At 44.7% G+C, this 23,747-nt stretch overlaps 4 protein-coding genes across 5 annotated transcripts; 3 read left to right on the plus strand and 1 right to left on the minus strand.

Annotated features, from left to right (window-relative positions):
* The first annotated feature begins 837 nt into the window (after positions 1–837).
* On the plus strand, positions 838–5,906 carry LOC112877788 (U2 small nuclear ribonucleoprotein B''). 2 transcript variants are annotated; one of them, XM_025942154.1, is made up of 6 exons: positions 838–1,039; positions 1,646–1,818; positions 2,476–2,569; positions 3,313–3,386; positions 5,072–5,377; positions 5,499–5,906. In XM_025942154.1, exons 1-5 carry the CDS (start codon positions 967–969, stop codon positions 5,351–5,353), a joined length of 696 nt encoding a protein of 231 aa, XP_025797939.1. In that variant the 5' UTR covers positions 838–966; the 3' UTR covers positions 5,354–5,377; positions 5,499–5,906. The 2 variants fall into 2 exon arrangements, with proteins under 2 accessions (XP_025797939.1, XP_025797938.1); XM_025942153.1 differs by lacking the exon at positions 5,499–5,906 and having other exon boundaries at positions 839–1,039; positions 5,072–5,497.
* Positions 5,907–7,143: 1,237 nt separating this feature from the next.
* On the plus strand, positions 7,144–13,483 carry LOC112873631 (protein SCAR2-like). The gene is made up of 9 exons (XM_025936641.1): positions 7,144–7,635; positions 8,327–8,487; positions 8,622–8,745; positions 8,832–8,961; positions 9,172–9,239; positions 9,331–12,406; positions 12,486–12,569; positions 12,675–12,782; positions 12,877–13,483. Exons 1-9 carry the CDS (start codon positions 7,481–7,483, stop codon positions 12,919–12,921), a joined length of 3,951 nt encoding a protein of 1,316 aa, XP_025792426.1. The 5' UTR covers positions 7,144–7,480; the 3' UTR covers positions 12,922–13,483.
* A 2,954-nt stretch (positions 13,484–16,437) lies between these two features.
* LOC112875563 lies at positions 16,438–19,074 on the plus strand. Its single transcript, XM_025939444.1, has 4 exons — positions 16,438–16,891; positions 17,896–17,965; positions 18,097–18,190; positions 18,708–19,074. The coding sequence occupies exons 1-3, from the start codon at positions 16,520–16,522 to the stop codon at positions 18,153–18,155; spliced, it is 501 nt and encodes a 166-aa protein (XP_025795229.1). The 5' UTR covers positions 16,438–16,519; the 3' UTR covers positions 18,156–18,190; positions 18,708–19,074.
* Positions 19,075–20,462: 1,388 nt separating this feature from the next.
* LOC112876696 (26S proteasome regulatory subunit 4 homolog) lies at positions 20,463–23,690 on the minus strand. Its single transcript, XM_025940864.1, has 6 exons — positions 23,090–23,690; positions 21,976–22,221; positions 21,586–21,755; positions 21,249–21,465; positions 21,022–21,162; positions 20,463–20,768 (listed from the first exon to the last, which is right to left on the minus strand). The coding sequence occupies exons 1-6, from the start codon at positions 23,573–23,575 to the stop codon at positions 20,685–20,687; spliced, it is 1,344 nt and encodes a 447-aa protein (XP_025796649.1). The 5' UTR covers positions 23,576–23,690; the 3' UTR covers positions 20,463–20,684.
* Positions 23,691–23,747: the final 57 nt, after the last annotated feature.

Here is a 23,747-nt window from a genome sequence, read left to right on the forward strand (position 1 = left end):
GTCCAAACCACGCGATCCATGAACTGACTGTATGATCCAAGTGAAGCTCTCAGAAACGATAAAAAGAGACAGCTGCTTCTGACCCCCGCTGTTCAGGGATCAGAGGGAGGGCTTGCGTGGCGTGCTTCCGACTTGGACAGGGAGCCAATCCAAACCGTTCCATGGAACCAGGATGGGAGCACTTTCAAATGAACTTGGACGGCTAGATGCTCAGCCAGGCACAGGCACCCTTATACACACACAGCCTCTAATCTAAAGACTAGTAGCCTTTTGATGCGGTGGAAAGTTGGACTCGTCCTGGTCGTTCTGTGAGCTTACGGCCGACATGCTTCATCGAAACAAGATAGAGCGCTTCAAACTTCAAAGGAGACCTGGAGCCTGGAGGAGGAGAATTTCCCTCGGTTTTACACCTACAGGGATTTTCTTCAGATACTTGACTTCGCAAAAATGCGAAGTCAAACGAGAATGAGGCCGGCAGAGCGCAAAGTCTAAGAAAATTGAGGCTGTGACGACGACAGTAGTTGAAATAAAGTCAAAGCTTCATGCAGCAAGGGACTGATTCAACTTTCAAACGCAATAGTTTTGCAAGAGAAAGCTCCGAACAAGCCGTCATCGATGATGCACGTGTTTCTCTCTCTCCCCCTCTCTGAGGAAAAAAATGCGTTTCAGGCTTTCAGCAACCCAATCTGCGATCGGGCTTCAAACCAGGCCGCGCTATATGGCCCTGAGCCCAAACATACCGAGATGGCCCATTTACTCGCGGCACACCGACTCTCGAGTCGGGCCCCCGGGAGCGCGAGAGAACTCGGAAGAAGAGAACCGATCCAGGAAACAAAAGACGCTCTCGCCCCGCCCCGTCCAGAAGAACTTCCCGGCCCGCCGAAACCACCCGCGCTCGTCTCTGCCCTCCCCGTCTTCGTCTTCATCTTCGGCGGCGCGGCGGCGGCAGCCGCGGAGGAGGAGGAGATGCTGTCCGGCGACATCCCCCCGAACCAGACCATCTACGTCAACAACCTCAACGAGAAGGTCAAGAAAGAAGGTGCCGCTCTCCCCGGCCTCCACGCGCCGGATTACTCATAAAACCCTAAGTTCCCGATCTGGGTATTTGCTCGTCGCCGCGTCTCTGTAGGCTCGGCTGGCGCCCTCGCGTGCCCTCTAGATAGATGGAGCGTTGAATGGTTTGGAGTTTGGGCTGTAGCAGAGTAGGAAATTTGCTAGGTTTTGAGCTCATTTCGCGCTTTAACTGGAGCTCACTGGGCTAAGTCCCTTGCAACTTTTAGGGAATAATACTCCCATGCTGTGGGCCTCAGAAAATTTTAATGGCGTGTTCTAGTGCTATTTATTTACAGGCTCCCGAGAAATTTGATAGGATTATTACCACCTTCCGCAGCACATCATCATCATGGCATAGTGACCCTGCTCAAAGGTCGGGGTGTAGTGTTGATTGTACTGGGAGTCGTATGTGTGGCTGAGTAATATCGTTGCAACAAGTCCAAAACCTCCTAAATGTCGTGTTTTGTTTTGGCCGTTTGATCGTACACAGCTATAATTCACATGACCTTAAGTTTTATGTTGTTAGATTTATTTATGTTCGTGTATCATTTTGGCCATTTCGAACTCCAATGTATGATTATCTTCTCTGCAGAGTTGAAGAGGTCGCTTTATGCCCTGTGCTCACAGTATGGAAGGATACTGGATGTGGTGGCCTTGAAAACTCAAAAACTGAGGGGGCAAGCATGGGTGGTGTTTAGCGAAATTACAGCTGCTACCAATGCTTTCCGAGGATTGCAGGACTTCGATTTCTACGGCAAAAAAATGGTATTGCGTGTTCATTTTAGTTGATAATTTTTCCCGCTCCTCTTATCTTGTCACGTTGTTCATGTCATGAGATGTAGAATAGATATGTTGTTCCTAGTCATTTAGATTGTATTTTGAGCATAGCAATATCATACTTTGAATATTGAGCCAAACAATTAGTACAGGTTATAGGCCCAAACAAGTTTTAAGTTTTGCAATTTGCTCAGGGAATTATTGCACAGCCTTTGTCTCATCAACATGTGGTCCCAGCAGCCATATGTTGTTGAAACAGCTAGCACACCGTAACTGCCCATTGTTGAAGCGGAAAAGGCTTACATATCTCAATACTCTTAGCGAAGGTTTGAGTGTCATGGAGTGATGTGGATAGGCATGCTTTCTTCAAATTATTGGGCCAGGACAAATCTTTGTTTTGATTCAATAGGAGATATACTCGCTGCATGCAATCTCTTATCTAAATGCTAAACAACTAAAGGACAAATACTTGTCTACTACTCCTTGAGCAGTATCTTGCTTATTTACTTTTTAGGTGAAATGGATCTCTCTCTTATCCGGTAGATACACAATCTTAAGAAGAAATCAGGCATGGAGGCTTAATAGTGGTGTGCTGTCACATATGTTGGTTCAGAACTAACTTTTGTATTTTTTTCCACTGTGCAGCGAGTCCAATATGCAAAAACAAAATCCGACTGTATTGCAAAAGAAGATGGTACTTATGCTCCTAAGGAGAAAAGAAAGAAGCAGGAGGAGAAAGGTAACTCTAATTGCATGCTTCAGCTGTTTATGTGACAAGTCCTGGTGTTTTAAGTATTAACAATCCTAGTGCATACATTAGCTTAGTACAGGAATGAATTCACTAGTTTAAGCTGGCACTACGTTTATCTTCAACGTTAGAGCATGTATATTTTAAACATATAGTGACCCGTGGGGTTTAAGGTTTATTACATCTCTTATGGATATGCTTCCCTTGTATGAGATTGCCAGCTGCTAATATGCTGTGTATTGTTTCGAGAAGTCAGGAGATTATACAATGTTCATTAATGCGTCAATTTTGTATCTGTGACCTAAACATAAAATCGATCTTTTTTCTTTGTTTGTGAGAGAGTAAACTACAACGTATGTCCCTGAAGTTTCATGTTTATCTATCTGATTGTCTAAACTTGACATCCCTCCATTTTTAGCCCCTAACTTACCATATGCAATTTTAGGGAATAGGGACCTCAATACTCAAGGATGACCTCTTTTGTTTCGTATATTGGAGTCTATTCTCATCCCATAGGCATGTGGTCGGACAACTAGCTACTATTTGGACACTATTGCATCCTCTTTCTGTCATTATCTTTCAGATATTGAACTTGTTTCATCTGTTTGGCATGGCTCTACTTTTGAGTTACGTTTCAGGACTAAATTTTATTGTCTTCAAATTTTTGCATTTTGGAGTTTTGGAAAATGTGCAACTCACTATTTTTCCCTACTTGTCTCTTGTTTCCTTTTTAGCTGCTGAGAAAAAACGACGAGCAGAAGAGGCACAACAATCTGGTCCCAATGCTTCTAGTCAGAACAATGGAACTGTAAGCTTGCTCGTGCTTTACAAGCCCTATTTCCTTTATCCGCTACTTCGTTATTTAATCAGTCTGTCTTAGTACTTGTACAACAGTTGTGTGACTGCATTACAGAATTTTCCCTATCCCACCAGGCCACCAGCCTATCCTTACCTCATGTATCTTGGTGGTGCTTTGAATATAAAGTTTAGATTTTGTGCTTGTGTTTATCTATTTTTGCCAGCTATTCATGAAGGTCAACATGGCTTCTATATGTGAATTGTTACCATTATGTTCATAATATAAGAACTAAGAAGGCTGAATGCAAATTTGTCATAAGTCTTCTATTGCTCATTATTTTTTTAAATGTCTACTAGCGACTTGGGCTAGGGTTACCATTATTCTGTTAGTGATAATAATGGCTTTCCAACACACCTGAATGGGTTTACTAGACTATATGGTTCCCTTTTACTGGCTAAGTGCAAAAGCTTAACAGCATCTGACTGTGTTCAAGCATTTCTTAGTCATGGAACTGGTCACTGTAATGGTCATATGTCAACTTTATTTGAATTTGACCTTGATAATTGTTTACTGTTGCTTCCTTGTCTAAAAGTACTCACCTTCTAGAATCCAGAAAGGTTCCTTGACAATATATAACTCAGGCATTCTGTAGTCTTTTTAAGCCGAACTGCTCTGAACTAGCAATTTACCTGCTTTGCACTAGGTTGGACTTGACAGCTAAGATACTTATTTGTCATTACTGCTGTTGTTTCCTTTCTGTTTGCAGTAGTTTATTTTGCCCTTCTGGCTTTTGCTATATGTTTTTCTGAAAAAGAGAATCAAAGTGGAACAATATCCTTTTCTTAATAGGTTAGCAGTACTTTTGTACTTCCAGAATTTTTTAGTCCTGACTCCTACCACCTGGAAGCTCTTGTGAGGACAGAACTGCTACTGATTTGGTACGATTAGGTTGTAGTTTAAATATGTAGGCATACATGTAGGCTCAGAACTGTACATGAAGTTGTCAATCATCAGGATAGAGGGATGTTAGATACTTAGATGGGATTCCTAGGAAAAAATTGGAGTAGAGAGGAGCAGGTCTATGCAAAGGTCAATTTAGTTTCAGCCGTGACAATGCGAATACCAATGGTATCTTTGAAAGACTCAAAGGTATCATTGTAAGTTTTATGAATTATGTCCACATTCCAAAATTTTTCATGAGTGTAATTGTTCTACGTGATCAATTTGAGCAATGGACATTGGAAAATAAACTATTGTCTGCTCTTAAAACCGAAGTGTTTGTTATATATTCTTAGAGTGGGACTCTAGTCTAAGAAGAATCTTGCGTTTCCATATTTAATTCTGTTAGGTATATTAGCTCACCAGTATCCTGGTTCAATGATTTCTCCCATCTAGCCCACAAGAATGAAACTATCAAGCTCATGGTAATGACCCTTCATCTTACATGATGTGGATTTGTTGGGAGATTAGTTAGTGAGATATCATATCCTTCTCATGGTCCAGTAATCTTCCTGAATGAATCGTCATCCTCAAGTACAATGTATGTCAATTGAAACATGCTCTAGTGTACTTACTAGGTTTAGATTATCATCTCGCCTGCATGAAATTTCAACTAATGAAATGTTGATGGTGATGTGCTAGTTTCTTGTGCCTAGTAATTGTTTGATTGAGCTGCTTCGACAACTTGTATGCAGGGATACCAAGCCTCTCGCCTGGGCAAGGTCTCTCAAGAGCATCTCCCTCCCAACAACATCCTCTTCATCCAGAACTTGCCGGACCAGACCACGAGCATGATGCTCCAGATCCTGTTCCAGCAGTACCCTGGCTTCCGGGAAGTCCGGATGATCGAAGCCAAGCCAGGCATCGCTTTCGTGGAGTTTGAGGACGACAGCCAGTCCCATATCGCGATGCAGGCCCTCCAGGGCTTCAAGATCACCCCAGAGAACCCCATGGCTATATCCTACGCCAAAAAATGAGAAGCACCTGAAACGCCTGTACTCGTAAGATCTTTTTTTCGCTCCGCCTGTTGAAATCAAGCCGCAGTACCAGCTTTCTGACCGTGTATTTTTGGAAAGAACTCGCTTAATTTAGAAGTTTTAACTCTTGCCACTTTTAAATCAGGTTTGGTCCTCGGGCTTTATGCTCACCTCCTGCCTTTTGCTCTTGTCAAGTCTGGTATTGTGCCTATATAGGCGGCGGCTTCATCATCTGCCGCCAGCAGTGGTAGTAGAAGCTGGATGAGTCATGGGCGCGTTTCCCTCGCTTAACGGCGAAGAGAAAATGATGCCCCTATACTACTGGTCAAGATGAATGAGGTGTATGTGCCATAGTATATTTGCCCGAATCAGAGGTGTCGCCCCCAAGTAGTTGCGGGCATGATTGTTGAACAAGTATTTCAGTAGTGGGATGGTAGGTTTCGTGGCTCCCTTTTCTAATGGGAGGCGTGCGGCCTTCTCCTCCCGACTATTTGCCCAATATGGGATTGCTGCTGCCTTCGTGGCCCTCAATTAGCCCCGTTAGGTGTGTGTATGAGTAGCTTTGAAGTCCATGAACGTACGTGCGTGCGTGTGTCCATGCGAAGCCATGCATCGGCGTGGTGGTCGGCATCCGGCAACGGCGAAGGCAGTAGGCTGATGCGGCCCTTGTGCAGCGTAGCTGGTGTGGTCGTAGTCGTAGCCCTTGGTCCGTTGCTTTTTGTGGGTGCGCGTCCCTGTTGGCGCTCGGTGCTCGCCCGTGTGAGCTATGCGATACTGTGCAGTCTTGTCTGGTCGGAAATCGGAATAGGTGGCCGGTCGGGTTGGGTTGAGTTTTTGTAGGGGTTCTGCCTGTCGCTGGTCCTGAGCGCCGTATCGTTGTGGCAACTCAGGCCCGAAATCTTGTAGCCTTGTGGGTTGTGATGAATAGTGTCTTGTCGTGTAACGGACGGGGGAGATCATGTGACTATGGAGAGGGCGTCTTGCTGCCTTTGAGGATCCACTTCTCGACCAGAGACGGGTTGGGTAATTTGGAATCATGTGATCAACGGTAAAACGGCAGTAAAAGAGTTTTCGCAGTCATACGTTGTAGGGTTTTCGAGTAAATGCCGCGCAGTACCATGTCATGGCGAAGATGTGCATGGAAAGGTCGGGATCGGTAGTTATAACTGCTCGCTTGTTAGACCCCTCTGGAGGATGGGGATGTTTCTTCACAAAATATTGAGGTGTGTCCACTACTGACAAGCAGAACGTAAGCAATTTCCGTCGGAAAAAAGAAGAGGGAATAAACGTAAGAAGTTTCTTGTCCGTATCCTCGTCCGTGACATCGGAAAGGTGTATGGACGGAGGTTGGGAAAATATAAAAAAGAGCGCGACGATGATGTTGCTGCTGCAAGCCTGCCAGTATGATGAAGCGATGATGACACCTGTATTGCCATGTCTACCGCACACTCGATCCTGTTGCATTTCACCTGAATCATTCACGATGGTTGAAAAAAAAAAAACCCCAACCCGGTCGGTTCACTTTGCAGCGGTTCCTCGGACCATTCGTGAGAATTTACCTTGCGATACGAATCGAGTTCATTAGCCGACGCACGTACGCAACGCACGGGCGGGCGCGGCAGTAAATGGGCACGCGACCACAGGCTTCGTTAACGAGTTCACATGCACTACGCCGGAGGTATGGCCCCGGCGCCCGGTGGGGCCACCCTTGTGGGTCCCACCGACCCGACCTCCCCAGCCAAGGAGGGACGAAGCGAGTAGCGAGCACAAACAAAATTCGAGACGCGAAACTAACCTCCACAACTCTTCCCCTCCCCCTCCATCTCCGCCTGCTCATGTTGACGCCCCTGCAGGTACTACGAGACAGCGAGCGGGAGGAGGAAGAAACAAAAGGCCGTCCTGCCGCGGCGAGGCAACCACCACCACCACCACCACGCCAATCTGTCGAGACTTCAATTGGCGAGGACAAAAGTGTAGAGGCAGGATCTTTGCAGGGCCGTGCGCTCCTGCCCGCGCCGCCGCCGGGATCGGTGGCCGGAGGAACAAAAGAAGAGCTGCCACGGCAGCGGGCGGCGGCGGAAGCAGAAACAGCAAGGAGGAGGATAGGCGTCTCAAGGACTGCGGACAATGCCCCTGTCGCGGCACACGGTCGGGAACGAGTACGCGCTCGGCGGCCGCGACCTCTACCGCACGGCCGACCAGCACGACCCGGAGGCCATCCTAGATGGCGTCGCCATGGCCGGCCTCGTCGGAGTCCTCCGCCAGCTCGGCGACCTCGCGGAGTACGTGCGCCGCACCCTTTCACGTCCTCTCCCTGCTCTCCATGATTGTTCTTGCCTCGTCTTTGCTATTTGGTATGGCTTCGCTTGCATACCTGCATTCGGTTCGAGCCGTCTTCTTTTCCTGGACGAGTACCGGGTTCTTGGTGGCATGCACTAGGAATTGTGGCGTACGTCATGATTCCTGGGTCAATCGCATTTGTTTTGTTTCTGTTCGTAGTAGATCACCTAATGCTTTTTGTTATGAGCAAAATGGTAGGTTTTCCGAATCTCTTTTCCTTTTTGACAAAGACGGTAGGTGATTGATGTATTAGGCGTTTGACTTTCACGTAATTGGGCCTGTCGATGGTCCTAGCTCAGCGACACGGACCATAATCCTGTTATCGCTTTATTTCATAATTGCGAATTTGTGATCAAGTACTTCCTTGCCATTATAGCTGTTCTTTTTTTAATTTCTTTTTAAAAAGAAGCAGAATGTTTGTTCATCTCTGCAACAAAGCTCTGATGATTTCTGACACCTGAAGATTGAAGCAAGGAAAAGTACAAATTCTCATCAAAGCGACCAAAGTTTGACCACCATGAATGGAGGAAGCCGTATTTGACATTTGCTGAAACCGAAATTTCAGGCAGATGCGGCGCAAATTCATACTGTGACAAATGATTCCACTGATCGGCCCCCATTGCATGCCTGCAGATTTGCTGCACAGGTGTTCCATGGTCTGTATGATGAGGTGATGAGCACGTCTGCGCGAGGGCACGGGCTCATGCTCCGAGTGCAGCAGCTGGAGGCAGAGCTGCCACTGCTGGAGAAAGAATCCTGCCAGAGGGACTACCTGTACGTCGCTTCTAACAGGGGTGGGTTCAGTATAAGTACAAGCTTCTCTTTCACAGCTCATCCTTCATTAGCTCCCAATTTTCAGAAAATAAGATACTTTTTTGTTCACCCATTTTTAAAAAGCTGCCTTTTGGTACTTTGGTCTCTTTTGCAGGGGTTGATTGGCATTCCAATCCGAGGGTGGAGCATGGGGTTGTGACAAGAGGCGACACGCCTCGCTTCATCATGGCGTCCATCAAGCAGTGCCGCGGGCCTCCCAAACTGTTCATGCTTGACAAGTATGTGCGATGAGCGATCACTAGCGAGTTATGCATACTGAAGACTTGGATTATGCATGACGGTTGCAGTATTGTTCAATTCACAGGTATGATATCGGTGGTGAGGGGGCGTGCTTGAAGAGATACACCGACCCGTCGTTCTTCAAGACGGATTCCGCATGCTCTACCTTGCTGCAGGAAGGGATTCAAAGTGAGAGAAGACCTCTGAAAGCCATGGTAATAAACACTTTCGAAGTGCTGGCAACTGTCATCACTAGTTCATATGTAGTCTAGTAAACGTGTGCGCTATCGCTCTCCTTTAGGAATTTTGATAGATCCGGTGTAAGCTGGGAACCAACAGATTGAATATTTAATGCAATCAGCTCACTCTGTTCGACTGAACTTCAGTGATGGGAACATTCAAATTATTTTGTTCCACTCTTGCAGGAGATCAGGCCTAACCTTCAGAATGGCGAGATTTTCCGATCCCCAAATGCAGCCGACACTGACTCCAGGTACTGTTCCTCTTAAACTATTTGAAGTGTATCAATAGTATGGTCTGCTAACGTTTTTTTTTTCTAAAAACGTTACTGTATTTCTCTGTAGACTGGAGGCTGGTTTGTCTGGCGAAGCTATGGAAGAAATTCCCACGAACCGCAGACGACTGAAGTACCGCCAACGAAATGGATCTGTATTCCAAAGCTTCAGTCTACATATGCAGAATCTGTATGAAAAGGCTTCATCAGAGGAGAAACCCCCCGCACTTGACCAATCAGAAGTGCGTGTCTCCGGGATTGATTCGCCTCACTCAAACACTGAAGAGAGAGACATTATGGTAGACACGTTCATCAGCATGGACAAAGTCAATGCCACTATTCGCAAGAACAGACCGATTTCTGAAGAAGCCCTATCGCGTTCTTCAGATGCTCGGTCAGCAGGAAGCAGCAAGGGATACAACTCTGAAGTTGACATGTACGTAGACGCACTGACCACGATGGATTCTGAAGCAGAGACAGACTCAGAGCACAGAGACCATGGACACCATGCCTTTGCTCGGATGGATTCAGACAAGACATGCTCCGACGCTCAAAATGCTAGATTGTCCAGGTCTAGCAGCTTCGAGAAGAAAGACTGGTCAGATGTTGCGTCAGGAAACAGAGATATGAGTAACCAGCATGAAGAAGCAGCTATTGTCTCGACACCACAGATCAAACCGGTTGTTGGTGAACATGAGAGGACTAGCTTGTTGGAGGAACTGTTTGAGCGAGAAAAGCCGGCTTCTTGGGATCACGAGAGGAGTAGTTCCTTGGAGGAATTGCTCACCGAAGATTTCCATGCTTCAGAATCTGGCGTAAGAGAGCAAGCTACTGAAGAAACAGGCTGCAATAGCAGCGTCACCAATGCTGCATCAAATGGCACACAAGATATTACTAAGAAGAGCAAGGAAGCCAAGGAGAATTCCAGCATCGCAACCATTTCGTTCAAGAAAATAGCAAGCAAGAGGTCCAAGTATGTCGGTGGCATGGAGCTGATTGCTTCAAAAGTTGGCATTCTGCCAAGGAAACTCTCCAAGAAGCATGACCCTTTCTCTGATTCCCTCCGGACCATGGCGAAGCAGCTGCTTGAGCTGAAGTATGATGGCACTCAAGACAGTGACTTATATGACTTCGAAGCAAATGGCGAGGGATGCGATGTCAAGTACCTGGAAATGTATGATTCTCCTCTTGAAATTAAGGAGAGTGCTGTGCACAAAATTCCTTCAGACTCACCACATGATGATGTGGGCTCAAGAAGATGCCAGCAGGAAGAATTGAACCATGAGTCAGAGCATGATGTTCCACCTACTGACAGTCCACATGATTCAGTCCCTGATGATGGAAATGTATTTCAGGATTCCAACATTGTCTCCTTTACAGGCATCATCACATCACCCAGTTCCCAAGAGGAAGAAGGATGTGTAAGTACTGCACCTGATGAGCATTCATCTACTGAAGTGCTCAACCATATCTTGGAACATGCTCAAGAGAAGTCTGAGGAACATCCTGACAGGGAAGTGACTGAGGACACTGATAATGATGTCATTTCAGAAAATGCTTCTGATACGGGTGACGACTTGAAAGAAGCCGGCACTTACATGGAGCTGATGAATGTGGAAGAAGTCGAAGAAAGCAATAAATTTGATGCATATGTATTGGATGATGAAACTGCTAAGTACATAGAGGAGCAAGCAATTTCAGATGGTATGAACTCCTCACCGGTTTCATCCAAACAATCTGATGATCCTTGCCGGATAACTCCACTAACTCTCTCAGATGAAGATGACACGGTGGCATGTAAGGTCACCGACAGCTACACCCCTGAAGTGGAGCATATGACACTGTCAGAAACATTGACGGATACTGTTGTATCTAAGGTAGTAACCGAGTCAGAAATTGACAGAGAAGATGCCATGCCAGATGATAAGCAGTACTATTTACATCCAGAATCTACTTTTGGGCAAGACGCAGTTCTCAGCAGCTCCGAAATTGTTGTAAAAAACGGTCAAGGGCCGCTGCGCAGCTCATCCATGGTGGCTGTAACTCCAGAACTAACGGTAAACACCGAGGAAAATCATGAATTGCATCCAGTTGTGCATCAAGAAACACCTAATTCGTGCAACAGCAGAACTGAAGCTTTTGGAGATCCACCAGCTCCTGACGCCAGAGATATTCCTCCACCAATCATTTCAAGCTTTGATTGGATGCTCAATGGTGCAATGCAGCAGTCATTGAATGTCCTTCCTGCTCAACCAACTTATGGAAGTGCACAAGAAACTGGTTCTTCTGAAGATGCGCCGCCGCTTCCACCTCTTCCACCGGTGCAGTGGCGAACAAACAAGCTTCAGATGGGGTCATCACCTTTATCTGCGAAGATTGGGCGACCACCAAGGCCAAAACCTCCAGTAAAACACCAAGAAAGCCAAGGGAACTCTTCGCTGGATAAAAGAAATGAAAATGCTGAAATTCTTCAGGAAAATAGTCTGCGTATAGGCTCCAGTTCGCAGAATGAAATGTTGCAGGCAATGGTTCCTGATGATCATGATTCAAATCAATTGCTTAATCGGGATTCTCAAGAAAATCACTGCCAAGAAGGAGATAAAGAGTATGGTGTTGAGATTTCTAATCTGCTTTCCTCGTCAGAAAGCGAATGTGTGGCAGAAGTTGCTCCAGTAAGAAGTGAAAATCTGCACACTTCACAGTTACATGAGCTTATAGTTATTCCTGAAGAAGCATGGTCAGATTTTGGTAATATAAAATTTATACCAGAACAAGAAGGAAAACACCAACTAAGCAATGGAGTTTATGATTGCAGTGGCTTGTACACTGCTGGTTTGTCAGCACAAAAGACAAAAGATAAGGTTGAAACTGTTATTGATTATAAGGTTAAGGAATTCTCAGCTGCAGATGGCAACAAAGTTGCAGATTTAGGAGAAAACAAGTCAAATGGTGCTCCTAAACACGATAATGTGCTGAATCCTGACTTGACAGCACAACAGGAAAAAGGTGAGCATGGTGATTATGATGACAGGGCAAGGGAGTTTTCTTCTGCATTAGAAGAGGAGCTGGCAAATTCACCAACTCATCCGGTGCCAAAACCACCTAGATATCCTCTACTTCCCGTTACTTCTCATGACAGAAGCATGGTAAGGTTACTTCGTAAATTGCTTTAAATCATTCTAACGTATTCACCTGATCAGATATTTTCCTTTTAATTCTTTTCAGCTAAGAAAGGCACCAGCTTTGGTTCAACCTTCAAGTAAGCTTTCAGATGAAAAGAACACAATTCTGGAGGAGATAAAGAACAAGGTAAGAGTTGAAGGCTACATCTAAGTCAAATGCTAACAATAATAGTGTCCTTTTAAAGGGAATACGATCCAAGCATGTGCCTCAAACCGATGTTACTTGTTTCAGTCTTTCAACTTGAAGCCTGTTCTTGCAAAGAGACCAAGTGTGATGGGTGGTCCAAGAACGAACTTACAAGTGGTGGCCATCATCGAGAGAGCCCACGCGATTCGCCAGGTTCTTTTAAGACGTTCCACATCTTTCTACAGTTTCATTCGATCATAGCTGCATCACCTACGACTAAATGGCTATTCGTTCTTGTAAGAAACAGGCTGTTGCTGATGACGATGACGAGGACAGCTGGAGTGATGAGTAGCTGGTTCCTCTGAGAAATCTGGCTCCTGACGATGCATGCTTCACAAGTGTTGTGCCGACCCAAGCATATCTACTCCTGTTCTTGCATGGAGCAAACGATGGAATGGAGTCAAGGTTTCATCATGCCAAAACATTTGGTCTGGACCAAGCAAAGCTCATGGCAAGGATGCCAGGAAATGGAAAAGCAACGCAGAAGTGTGTGCCTATCTACTAGTAGTGCCTGTTACGTTCTGAAGCGCGTCATATGTTTATTTATCTTTTGATGCGCTAGCTTCCTGAAAATTTTATGCTCGGTGAGGATTGTATATTTGTAGTAGGACTAGTCACTAGTGTGTTTTTTTTAATCTTGATGAGTGTACAGAAAGAAGCACGAGTGTTGGGCCGTCCTATAAAAATGTGAAGCAGCTAGACCAAGCAACTTCAGTGTATAGATCCTCTGAATCAGGCAATGCCTTATCTGAGATTATGAGGCGAGTTGTAACGGTGCTTCAGTTTGAGGTGCAGCCGTGCAGGAAATGTGGATTGTGCATGAAGATGCAATCTTCAAGGATTGTTTACTTAAACCAATCTTGATTGATGTGTACTACTTCCTCCATCTTAAAATATAAGGTATTTTGGTACAAAATATCTTGTATTTTAGAATGGAGTGAGTACTAAGTAGTTATGTACAGTTCTTTTAGTAAAAGATTGCAGTTATGCATTTTCACAAACCATTAAAATCGCAAAGTTATGCATTTTCACAAACCATTTAGAGCAATTCCAAAACATAGTGTCCATAAGTAGTGTCTATATTGCTATATCATCAAAATACCACCTTTAAAAACTATACTCTACAACCCATCGTACACCACTGTCGGTATTTTACCGGCTGGCCATCGAAGGGTATACCCAAGGTGGTAAGTTTAGGTGTGGAGACGCCGAAATCAGGAACTCGAAGGTGCAAGGAACATAAGATTTAGAAAGATTCGGGCAGCAAGGTGCGTAATACCCTACGTCCTATGGTGGTTTGTATTTCCTTGGGTGTAGAATGATCTGTTTTGAGGGGTCCCTGCCCCCCTTATATATTCGGGAGGTCAAGGTTACATGATCTAATCAATACGAGCTAAGGAATCATACCCGGGTATAACTCGGGTAGTTTCGAACAAGTAGAAAACAATATAAATAAAAGATAAGACGAGCTTTATCTCTTAACCTTATTTAAACTACATTATGCACACAGCCCCGTAGCCCCGGGTCTGACAAGCCCCCGAGCTCTTCGTAGCTGAGTACTGCAGGCTTCTCGAGTACTTTCGAAGCAGTCTTCGACTTCTCTTGAAGCTCCGTATTGAAGTTCTTCTTCGAGTACTTACTTGGCTGCATCGAAACTATGAGATGCTCATACCCCAAATTATTTCTTTGGTATGGTGTGCGATTGAAAAATCACACTCCATATGGAGTAGCCCCCGAGCCTTACGTTGAATCGGAAAATTAGGCTGAGGGTCGCATTAGTCTTGAATCTTTCTTACTTACTCTTCGAATAAATTCGAAAAAATAAGTAGTCGATGCCACGTACCCCGCAGCCCCCGAGCCTTGAATCCAAATCTCTCAGGTTTGGAAAAAATGATCCAAGAATCGTGGCATTGGTGTTTCTCTGAAATCCCGAGAAAAACTCTTCGCCTTCTGCATAGTGAAATTAAGCCTCCCGCTGGTTTATTTAACCACACGGTGACTTAGGATTTCTTCTGCACTCTCAGTCTTCATATGAGTCGTCTTCGAATAGTTTTGCGACATCCAGCCCCCGAGCTTACGAGCCAGGAGAGCCGAAGGAGCCATGTCGAGTAGTGTGCATCGCCCAGCTCCCGAGTCTGGGAACTAGCGGAACTGTGATGGCATGCCGTGCTGCCTGGAGGGTTGTTGCCGAAGCTTGATCTGAAAAAAGACAATGCATACATTATGTAGCGTAATGCGAAGATACCGAGTAGTACTCAGTAATAATGTGAAGACACTAAAATTTATTCGGTGTAAAAATTGCTGTGTCGAGCTCTTTTTTAGGCCATTTAAATCTCCCGAGCAGTCCACCTGTTACGTTTAAGCATCTGGTCCTGTTTTAGCCGTTGCTCATAGCGTGTATTAGATTTTTATCTCGTGTACGGCGTGACAAAAGAGCCGAGGTTTCACGGATTAAGGTATGTGCTACTCAAGTAGATTAGCGACCGTTAAGAGGAGACAACGAGCAGAAAGTAGTCGTCATGCGACAAAGAGGATGCGCAGTGCGCAAAATAGTCGACGAAGTGTAGCTTTGGAGGGTTTCAATGCCCGTTGAGAGACATACACAGATAGGTAGTCGGCGAAGTGTAGCTCTGGAGGGATTCATGCCCGTCGAGAGACGTACACAGATAAGTAGTTGATCATGGTGTACCCCCCGAGGGTTTCGTACCCGTCGAGAGGCCTACCTAAAAATGTAGCCGATCATGGTGTAGCCCCGAGGGTTTCATGCCCGTCGATAGGCGTACCCAAAAAGGTGAAGAACAAGCCGGAAAATGTATAAGTCACTTAGCTTGATTCGTGGATGAATGTCGATGAAGCGTGAAGCTTGTTGATGAAGCTGTGATGATTTGTTGATGTAGCTCGACTAGTCGGAGTCGATTCCGACTAGTTTTCAAGTCGAGGCGAGTAGTCGAAGTAGTCGTCGGCGAGCCGCCGGTCGTCCTCGCGAAGTCGAGGTGCCCCACGGTGGGCGCCAGTACGGCCTTCTGGTGAACTGGAAAGATGCCATCGAGTTCGCCGGTGGATCTTTGATGCGCTCCCCTACCTGGCGCGCCAGCTGTCGGTGTTTTACCGGCTGCCCACCGAAGGGTATATTCAAGGTGGTAAGTTTAGGTGAGAAGACGTCGAGATCAGGAACTCGAAGGTGCAAGGACCACAAGATTTAGATAGGTTCGGGCCGCGGAGTGCGTAATACCCTACGTCCTGTATAGTGGTTTATATTCCCTTAGGTGTAGAATGATCTGTTTTGAGGGGGTCCCTACCCCCCTTATATATGGGAGGTCAGAGTTACATGGATCTAATCAATACGAGCTAGGGACTCGTACCCAGGTATAACTCGGGTAGTTTACTCCTGTACCGACTAGTTTTATCTCCTACTCAAACGAGTAGAAAACAATATAAACAAGAGATAAGACGGGCTTTATCTCTTGATCTTATTTAAATTATATTATGCACACAGCCCCGTAGCCCCGGGTCTGACAACCACCTTTAGAAACTACACTATAAAATTGAATGTGGCGGTATATTTAATGCTATGGAAAAGATCGAGAATGCTCTTAGAAAGTATACATTTCAAGTTTTTAGTAGTTATTTTCTAAAATAAATTGGCATGTCCTTACCACACTGATTACTCCAGTCGGCGGCCATTCCCATCCTAGAAATCCAAAAGGCAAAAGCCAAAGAAAGAAAAAAAGAAAAATAATTTTTGAAGTCTACTATATTCCAGCTCTTCCCTTCCACGCCACCAACTTTTCCACCTTTGGCAACAGAGGACACCTCCTTTTCGCACAAAAGCCCCTCACATTCCCCCCAAATCCGCCTCCACTCGTCGCTCAAGAAACCCCGGCCTTTGCATGGGCAAGCGCCTCCAGGCCGCCGCCGTAGCCGCCGCCGCGGTCCGCTCCTACGCCCGCAGCCTCCGCTCCCCCTCTTCCGCCGCCGCCGCCGCCGGGAAGGCAGCGAATTCGCCGCCCGCCCCGCTGGATACGCCAAGGAACTCCGCCGCTGCGGCGGCCAGCTCCGGGCGCGCTGAGGTGCGGGATTTGGCGGCGGCGTGCGGGCTCCAGGAGGACGAGCGGGTGCCCCTCGCGGAGGTGGTGTCGGACTGCACGAGGCGGTGGTTCCAGGACGCGCTCAAGGAGGCGCGCGCCGGCGACATCACCATGCAGGTGCTTGTCGGCCAGATGTACCGCAGTGGATACGGCGTCAACAAGAACGAGCACAAGGTGAGCAGTTTGTTCGGATTCCGAAGTGAAAAGAGTTGAATGGATCATTGGCCTCCGGGCATGCCAGTTCGTGAGTTTTGAATGGTTTCACTTTGGATCGTGGTTAGGACTTCATAGCTTTAATAGATTCCGCATCATAATTCTTATGTGATCTTTCCAAGTTTCTTTAGTGACCTATCATGAATTTAGGTGGGGTTTGCTGTTGCAATGCTTGCCAGTGGGGACATAGGTTTAATCGAATTTGTGTGCTTACTGGTGTACGTACTGGTAGATTTGCAAGCAATTATGTACTTTTTATTGCATATTTGACCTGTGATACGATTATAAGCAGAAAAGAATAGAAAGGAATATAAGCTGTGATCTGTGAATCTTAAAATCTCCTGCTTAGACAGCTGTGATTATTAGTTTGGGGACATGAAGAAAATAGACAGCAGATTCATCACAACATGTTCCACTACATTTGTTGACAATAGTACAAATTGCCTTTTCAGTTGTGCTAATCTTGCTGTTAAGATGCTAAAAGTTTGCTGGCTGGTAATTCCTTTTTTGAACAGTACTACTTTCTTGTTCTCATATTTTCTGTGCTTAACATTTACATTCTAGAGCTAAAAAAGTGTAAAGTAAAGAGTATTGTTAGAACAGAGGAGAGACGTGAAAGACCACCTTCCATTGCTCATGGACCGTGTGATAAAAATTGAATATTAGGTGTACAAGAGGTGCTCATGTGAAGACTGAAGTTAAAAAATCGCAAGAATGTATTAACTATATGAATCCACCAAAATTTTATTGTGCACTGGAATTGGGAATAGGTTTCACAACAGCCCAGAATAGGTTCAGAATCTGATGGGTGGAATATATGTGCTGTTCAATAAATTAAAAGTAATGAGGAATAGTCCTATCATTGAACTTTTTTTCCTGAGGTTCATATTTCTTATATTGGATTCTGTGATGGTTTATGTTGTAGCATTAAAAAAGTTTGACTGACCAGCACCTTCATCATATAGGCAAGAGTTTGGATGGAGAAAGCATCAAGATACCGATCTACAGTCTGGAAAGTTAGCAATAAACGACCAGGTTTGCAGCCATGTTCCACCTTCATTTCAACATTTCCAGGGATCTTTGGTGTCTTCATCTTGCCAGCAACTGTATAGATGCATGTGATCTTCTACTATTTTGCTATATCTGACAAGTTTCTTGTTTTGCAGGTTACAATGCTAGTGACTCAGACTCAGCTTCAGATGATGCCAAGGAAACATACAAATAAGGAAATCTTGAGAGTTATTAATCCACTTAATGGGGGTAGGTTTCATGTCCTTCTGTGTGCCCATGTGATCCAGATCTTCCTCTTTTTCCTGGACACTAACCATCATAATTGAGTTACTTAATTGAAAACATACTATTTGTTAGTTCATTAGTAGGCTATATTTTTGGCTGGTAAGCATTTTCATTAGACAGTACGATCAAGAAGATATGATAGCTTGCTATAAGACCTTTTCTATGTCCCATGTATTTGTTTAGTCATTTTTTTCTGACAGTTAATTTCCTTGTTACAATGATCAAGGTTCAGGGGTTCTACAAAATTGTTCTAATATATGACCAGAGTCACTCCTATCTCCGCAAAAGTAACAACACTACAAAGATCTGGAAAGCATAACTTTACTTTTCCTCTGTTCTTGTGAAATTTTACCATTTCTTTAAAGTTTAGATTCTGTTCTAACTCAGAAAGTCAAAGTCTGTATATGAATTGGTCTTTGTTTCTATGCTTTATCGTGCCTTATATTAACATTATAAACCCAGAAATCCTTTTACTTTGCAGTGACTACAAAACCAGCGAAGCAACACAAACTACTGCTTGAAGCTTCAGATATGCAGTCCTGTTGAAGAATCCATCCGTTGTCCCTGATACTTATCATGCTAGTTAGATATTAATGTTGTGTTTTCGGTTTCTGTCTTTTCTTTTTCTTTTCACTCTGAGTTACACCGGATTCTTATGTTTTAGGGGGTTTTTTTCCTGGCCTTTCTTGTTTTGTGTGCTTGTCAGAAAATTACAATTCTCAGAATGGGTCTACACTAAACATACAAGGAGCAGGATATTCTACTGCATGTCTTGCCCCTAGTACATGTGCATCATCAGAGATATTGATCTTGTTCTCTGAAAATTCAAATATATGGGAATTTTGAATTGACTTGTGGCAAAACATTGGCACGTATCATGCTATACAAGTGCAGATGACCTCATGGCATGTTCTTAGCTCTTACTGGTAGTCTGAAGCTTATCAATCAAGTGATAACATGTCTTGCAAGTCCTGGTAAATCATTTGTTTTGTAGTATTAATTAATCTATAAAACGCCCATGTTTGCAATCGCTCTTCACCTAAGGATCATGTGGTACCTATGTCATCACTCTTCCTTCTAGACCACCACCCTTACTAATTTTGAAACCTGGCCTCAATCATTTCGGCGAGTAATTTGGAGACCCTCGGCAGTTAATCTGTAAACCCCACACTAATTTGAAACTAATCTTCCCCGTCCTAAAATAAGTTGATTTCAGGTAGGATGGTACTAATCCCAGCGTGATCCCTTTGCACTTTCCTATCCCTCTCAATCCTATTCCTGACCCTGAGCTTTAATCTGGCACTCCAGAGGGACAGAGACCCGGGCCACGACTTGCCTCTCACCCACGCCAGCACCCGCCTCCTGCAACCTGTGCTCTTGCGTCGCCTCAATGTGTGGGAATCGACAGCATATGCAAGGAATCAAGCAACAACGTCGGCGCTCCGGATGTGGCGATGATGATGGACAGGGGGAGCTCAAGAACAAGATGGATGTGGGAAGTTGTAACGCTAGATCCTCCCGAGCACTCAAAATCGTCTCAAACCGTTCATGGGCATTGTCTATGTAACTTACAATTTGAACCTGAAAGCTAGCGTTATTTTCCTTTTTGTGTTCACTTGATTTTTCTCAAACCTTCGTATGCGTACCATTTTGCATCCAGTCTATAACAATCTCGATTTTATGCATACGGCATACCTGTAAACTGAAGTTCAAATACCACTCTGAACAATTTTTTCACTTTTCTTTGTTGCTTTTTAGTTTACGTTTATTTTCTCAAATCTATCACATGCGAACTTTATTCTTTTTTGTTTGTTGTTTCTTGGTTGACCTTTACTTTCTCAAGCCTATCATATATATGCGTATCATTTGGCAGGGCTTATTTTGGTTTCAACTTCACCTGTTTCACGCAAATCAAGATCCTATAGCGCCGTTTTATAAGCCCTACTAAAATGAACAAAAGCTAGGTGAAGCCAAAAAAACTGTTTTAGAAGAAACTCTCCCAAACTGCCCCTAATTCTGACTAGTTTCAGTTGTTCACGTGCCTGTAGCTCCTGCACTCTCTTTTGCTCCTCAGCCCAGTTATTATATGATGCCATACGACCACAATTTCCCTGCCGCGAGTTGAATGGCTACCCGTGCAAATTTCTTTGCTTTTACCAAACCAGAATGCAACAATCTGTAAACAGAGCAACAGGTCTACAGTTGAGAATACGTGTCCAAGGCCTGCACACTGACATGACAACCAGCATTCAATGACCACCTTGATTATCGTAGCAACCTCATATCTCCAGGTAGTCGTATATGATTACTGTTATGTGTTGTATTATCCAATAAAAAAGGATGTAAGCAAACATACTCAGTCACTCAGCCCATTTAACCAGATTACAAACACCAGTTCTCCACACCAAGATACTACTCAACTACATTCCAAAGGCAGTTCTAGTGCTAATGATGAGTCTCACATGTAGAGGCCCTCCGGCACACCTTCTTTCTTCTTGAACATGACCTTTTCTTTGGCTTTCTTGAAGTCTGGGTGCGTCACCTAATGCAACAGAAAACAAATAGAGTGAATACTTTTTGTTGTGCGCCCTTATTACTATTCCAGCAGGTCTCAACAAAGTACCGGCTACAGGTGTAAAAAAAATCTGGTCAAATCAATAATGTAGGTACAACAAAGTGACGGTATCAACAAACTGCGCCCAAAGTATATATGCCTTTTCAGTGGTACTACAACTCATAATCAGCTCAAAAGGAAAAAAAAACAGAGGGTCGTGTGGGTTACAATGTTGTCTTACCTTCATCCGACGCTCTCTCAAAGCAAGCAAGCCAGCTTCAGTACAAATTGCCTTGATATCAGCGCCTGAAAACTCATCTTTCGACATGATAAACTCTTCTAGGTTTACGTCATCAGCCAAGGTCATCTTCGATGTGTGGATCTGCTCAACAAAACAAAAATGGTAAGAACAAAGCATGCTTTATACCGAATGAATAGGACTGAGATGCTTTCATCACATAGAAGTACCTGGAAGATGCGCCGCCTGGTCTTTACATCTGGTAAAGGGAATTCAATCTTCCTGTCAATTCGACCTGGTCGAAGCAAGGCCGGGTCAAGACTTTCAATGCGATTTGTTGCTAGAATAACTTTAACATCTCCTCTTGAATCAAAACCATCCAGCTGATTTAACAACTCCAACATGGTTCTCTGAATCTCGCGCTCTCCTCCTGAATGAGCATCATACCTACAACAGGGTCATAAACACAACTCACATCAATTTGTCCATGAGAAGCTTCAGCGATGATTTTTCCATAAGCAAAGAAAATAACCCTATGGTAAACTTCCATATGTTGCATTAACCCACCTCTTTGTCCCAACTGCATCAATCTCATCAATAAATACAATCGAAGGAGAAAGATCATCAGCGACCCTGAACAATTCTCTTACAAGCTTGGGACCATCACCAAGGTACTTTTGGATCAACTCACTCCCAACAACACGCAAGAATGTTGCTGATGTAGAATTGGCAACTGCCTGCAGCATTCAAAGTTTTTAAGTAATCACTAGGTGGTTCCATTTGTACGAAGAGAGGTGCAGTAATTTCACACTGAAACTTGAAAATATCTTGCCAGGGGGGTAAGAATATGACAAGAAGCACCCAGTGGGTTAGCTGCTTTACTGATGGACGAGAACATAGGCACAAGAAGGCATTTAAGTTAAGATTTGAAATGTCCTAAACGAAAACAGTACAAACCTTTGCAAGTAGAGTTTTCCCGGTTCCAGGTTCTCCATATAATATGACTCCCTTTGGAGGCCTGATTCCAATATCCTCATATAGCTCAGGATGTGTTAAGGGAAGTTCAACTGCTTCTTTGATTTCTTGAATCTGAGCATCTAAGCCGCCAATATCAGCATAGGACTCCAAAGGTGCCTTCTCGACTTTCATTACAGAAACCATAGGATCAACTTCATCTTGCAAAATACCAACCACAGACAGAACCTGAGAGAAACATTTGGTCAAGCTTGTTATTAGATAGAAATAAGCATTCAAGGCAAGAAAGTATAGAAACTTTGAGTACGTCACTTGAAGAGCTGCATATGTGCCTGTTAAAGCGATCAAGAAAAAAACAATTGCTCTATATACCAAGGCATGTATCTATGAGGGCACTAAAATGCATAGACACTTGAGAGTACACACGTGAAAAGCCAGATACTGTTTGCAGCCGTTAATCCTCCAAATTGTATATTAATTTCCAAATATTTGTAACACCAAAAGTATATGCCATATCATGTACATGGTGCCATTCCTCTTTTTATAGCACGCATCAACTCATCAATGGTTATTCAGGCCACAACATTATGCAGGTGATCTATTGAAAGCAACCAAATAAATTATGTTATTTAGTTTCCATATGAGACCATATTGGAAAAATATGTTATATAGCCATAACTATTGCCAGAAAGAAGTGGTTGATTACCTTCCAGAGTTCCAGTCCAAGGGCTACATATATGCCTAGATGAACTAGCGACGTATTTAAACAAATATAGATTTCCTAGGAATTCGCTGAAGTCACAATTGTGCACTTATGAAACAAGTTAATATGCTAGAAATAAACCCAATGTTTCTTACATTATAGCCACGAGGTTAACCAGATCAGCCAATTAACTATCACTTTTATACCACTAGCCACAAAAAGAAAATGAAAAATTCAACCATCTCTATCCAATTATCCAACTACACCACCAATACCGCACCCAATCACTTAATTGAAACATGTATAAAGCTTCATATGGATGAAACTACTGCCTCCATTCGAATCCCGTATCATGCAATCCATCGGATCAAAGCAAAGGTTTCATAGTTATACCTTGTTGTGCATCAGTATGGCGCATCCAGGCTCGAGCTGGTCCTTGTCAACGAAGGACATTACCCCGACGTAGTACTCGGGCCCGACGGACGAGGAGACGATGGCGTGGCTCTCGTCGATGATCTCCTCGAGCGAGCCGACGCTCATGGGGGTGCCTCGGAGGTCGTCGACCTTGGATCGATCCTCCTCCGTCTTGTCCTCGCTGGGGCGCAGGCGCTCCTGGCTGGCCACGAACTCCTCCTCCATGAGGAGGTAGTCCTTGACGCGCTCGAGCTTGAGCAGGCGGAGGCGGCACTTGGAGAGCGGCGCCACGGCGGGGAGGCGCGCCGCCGCCTCGGAGCCCTTCTGCCGCTTCTGCCTCCGGCCGACGCGGGATGGGGCGGCGGGGGGCTCGTACTTCTTCTCCTTCTTTCCGCCGTCGCCGGGCTTGCGGTCGCCCGGGAGGCCGCCCTGCTTCCCCATCCCGCCGGGAGTGCCTTGCCCCATCTCCGGCGGCCGATTAGGGTTTGCCCGGTGTGGCTTGGTGAGATGCAGAGAGGGAGGAGGGAAGGAAGGAAAACCAGTTTTCTTTCTCAGTTCTCACCCAAGAGTAATAATATAGATCGGTGGTCATGTGTTTTCCTATTTATTTTCGTTTTTTCTCTCTTGTAGCTTTCCT

Source organism: Panicum hallii, chromosome 9 (assembly GCF_002211085.1).
Source record: "Panicum hallii strain FIL2 chromosome 9, PHallii_v3.1, whole genome shotgun sequence".
Classification (NCBI taxonomy): Eukaryota; Viridiplantae; Streptophyta; class Magnoliopsida; order Poales; family Poaceae; genus Panicum; species Panicum hallii.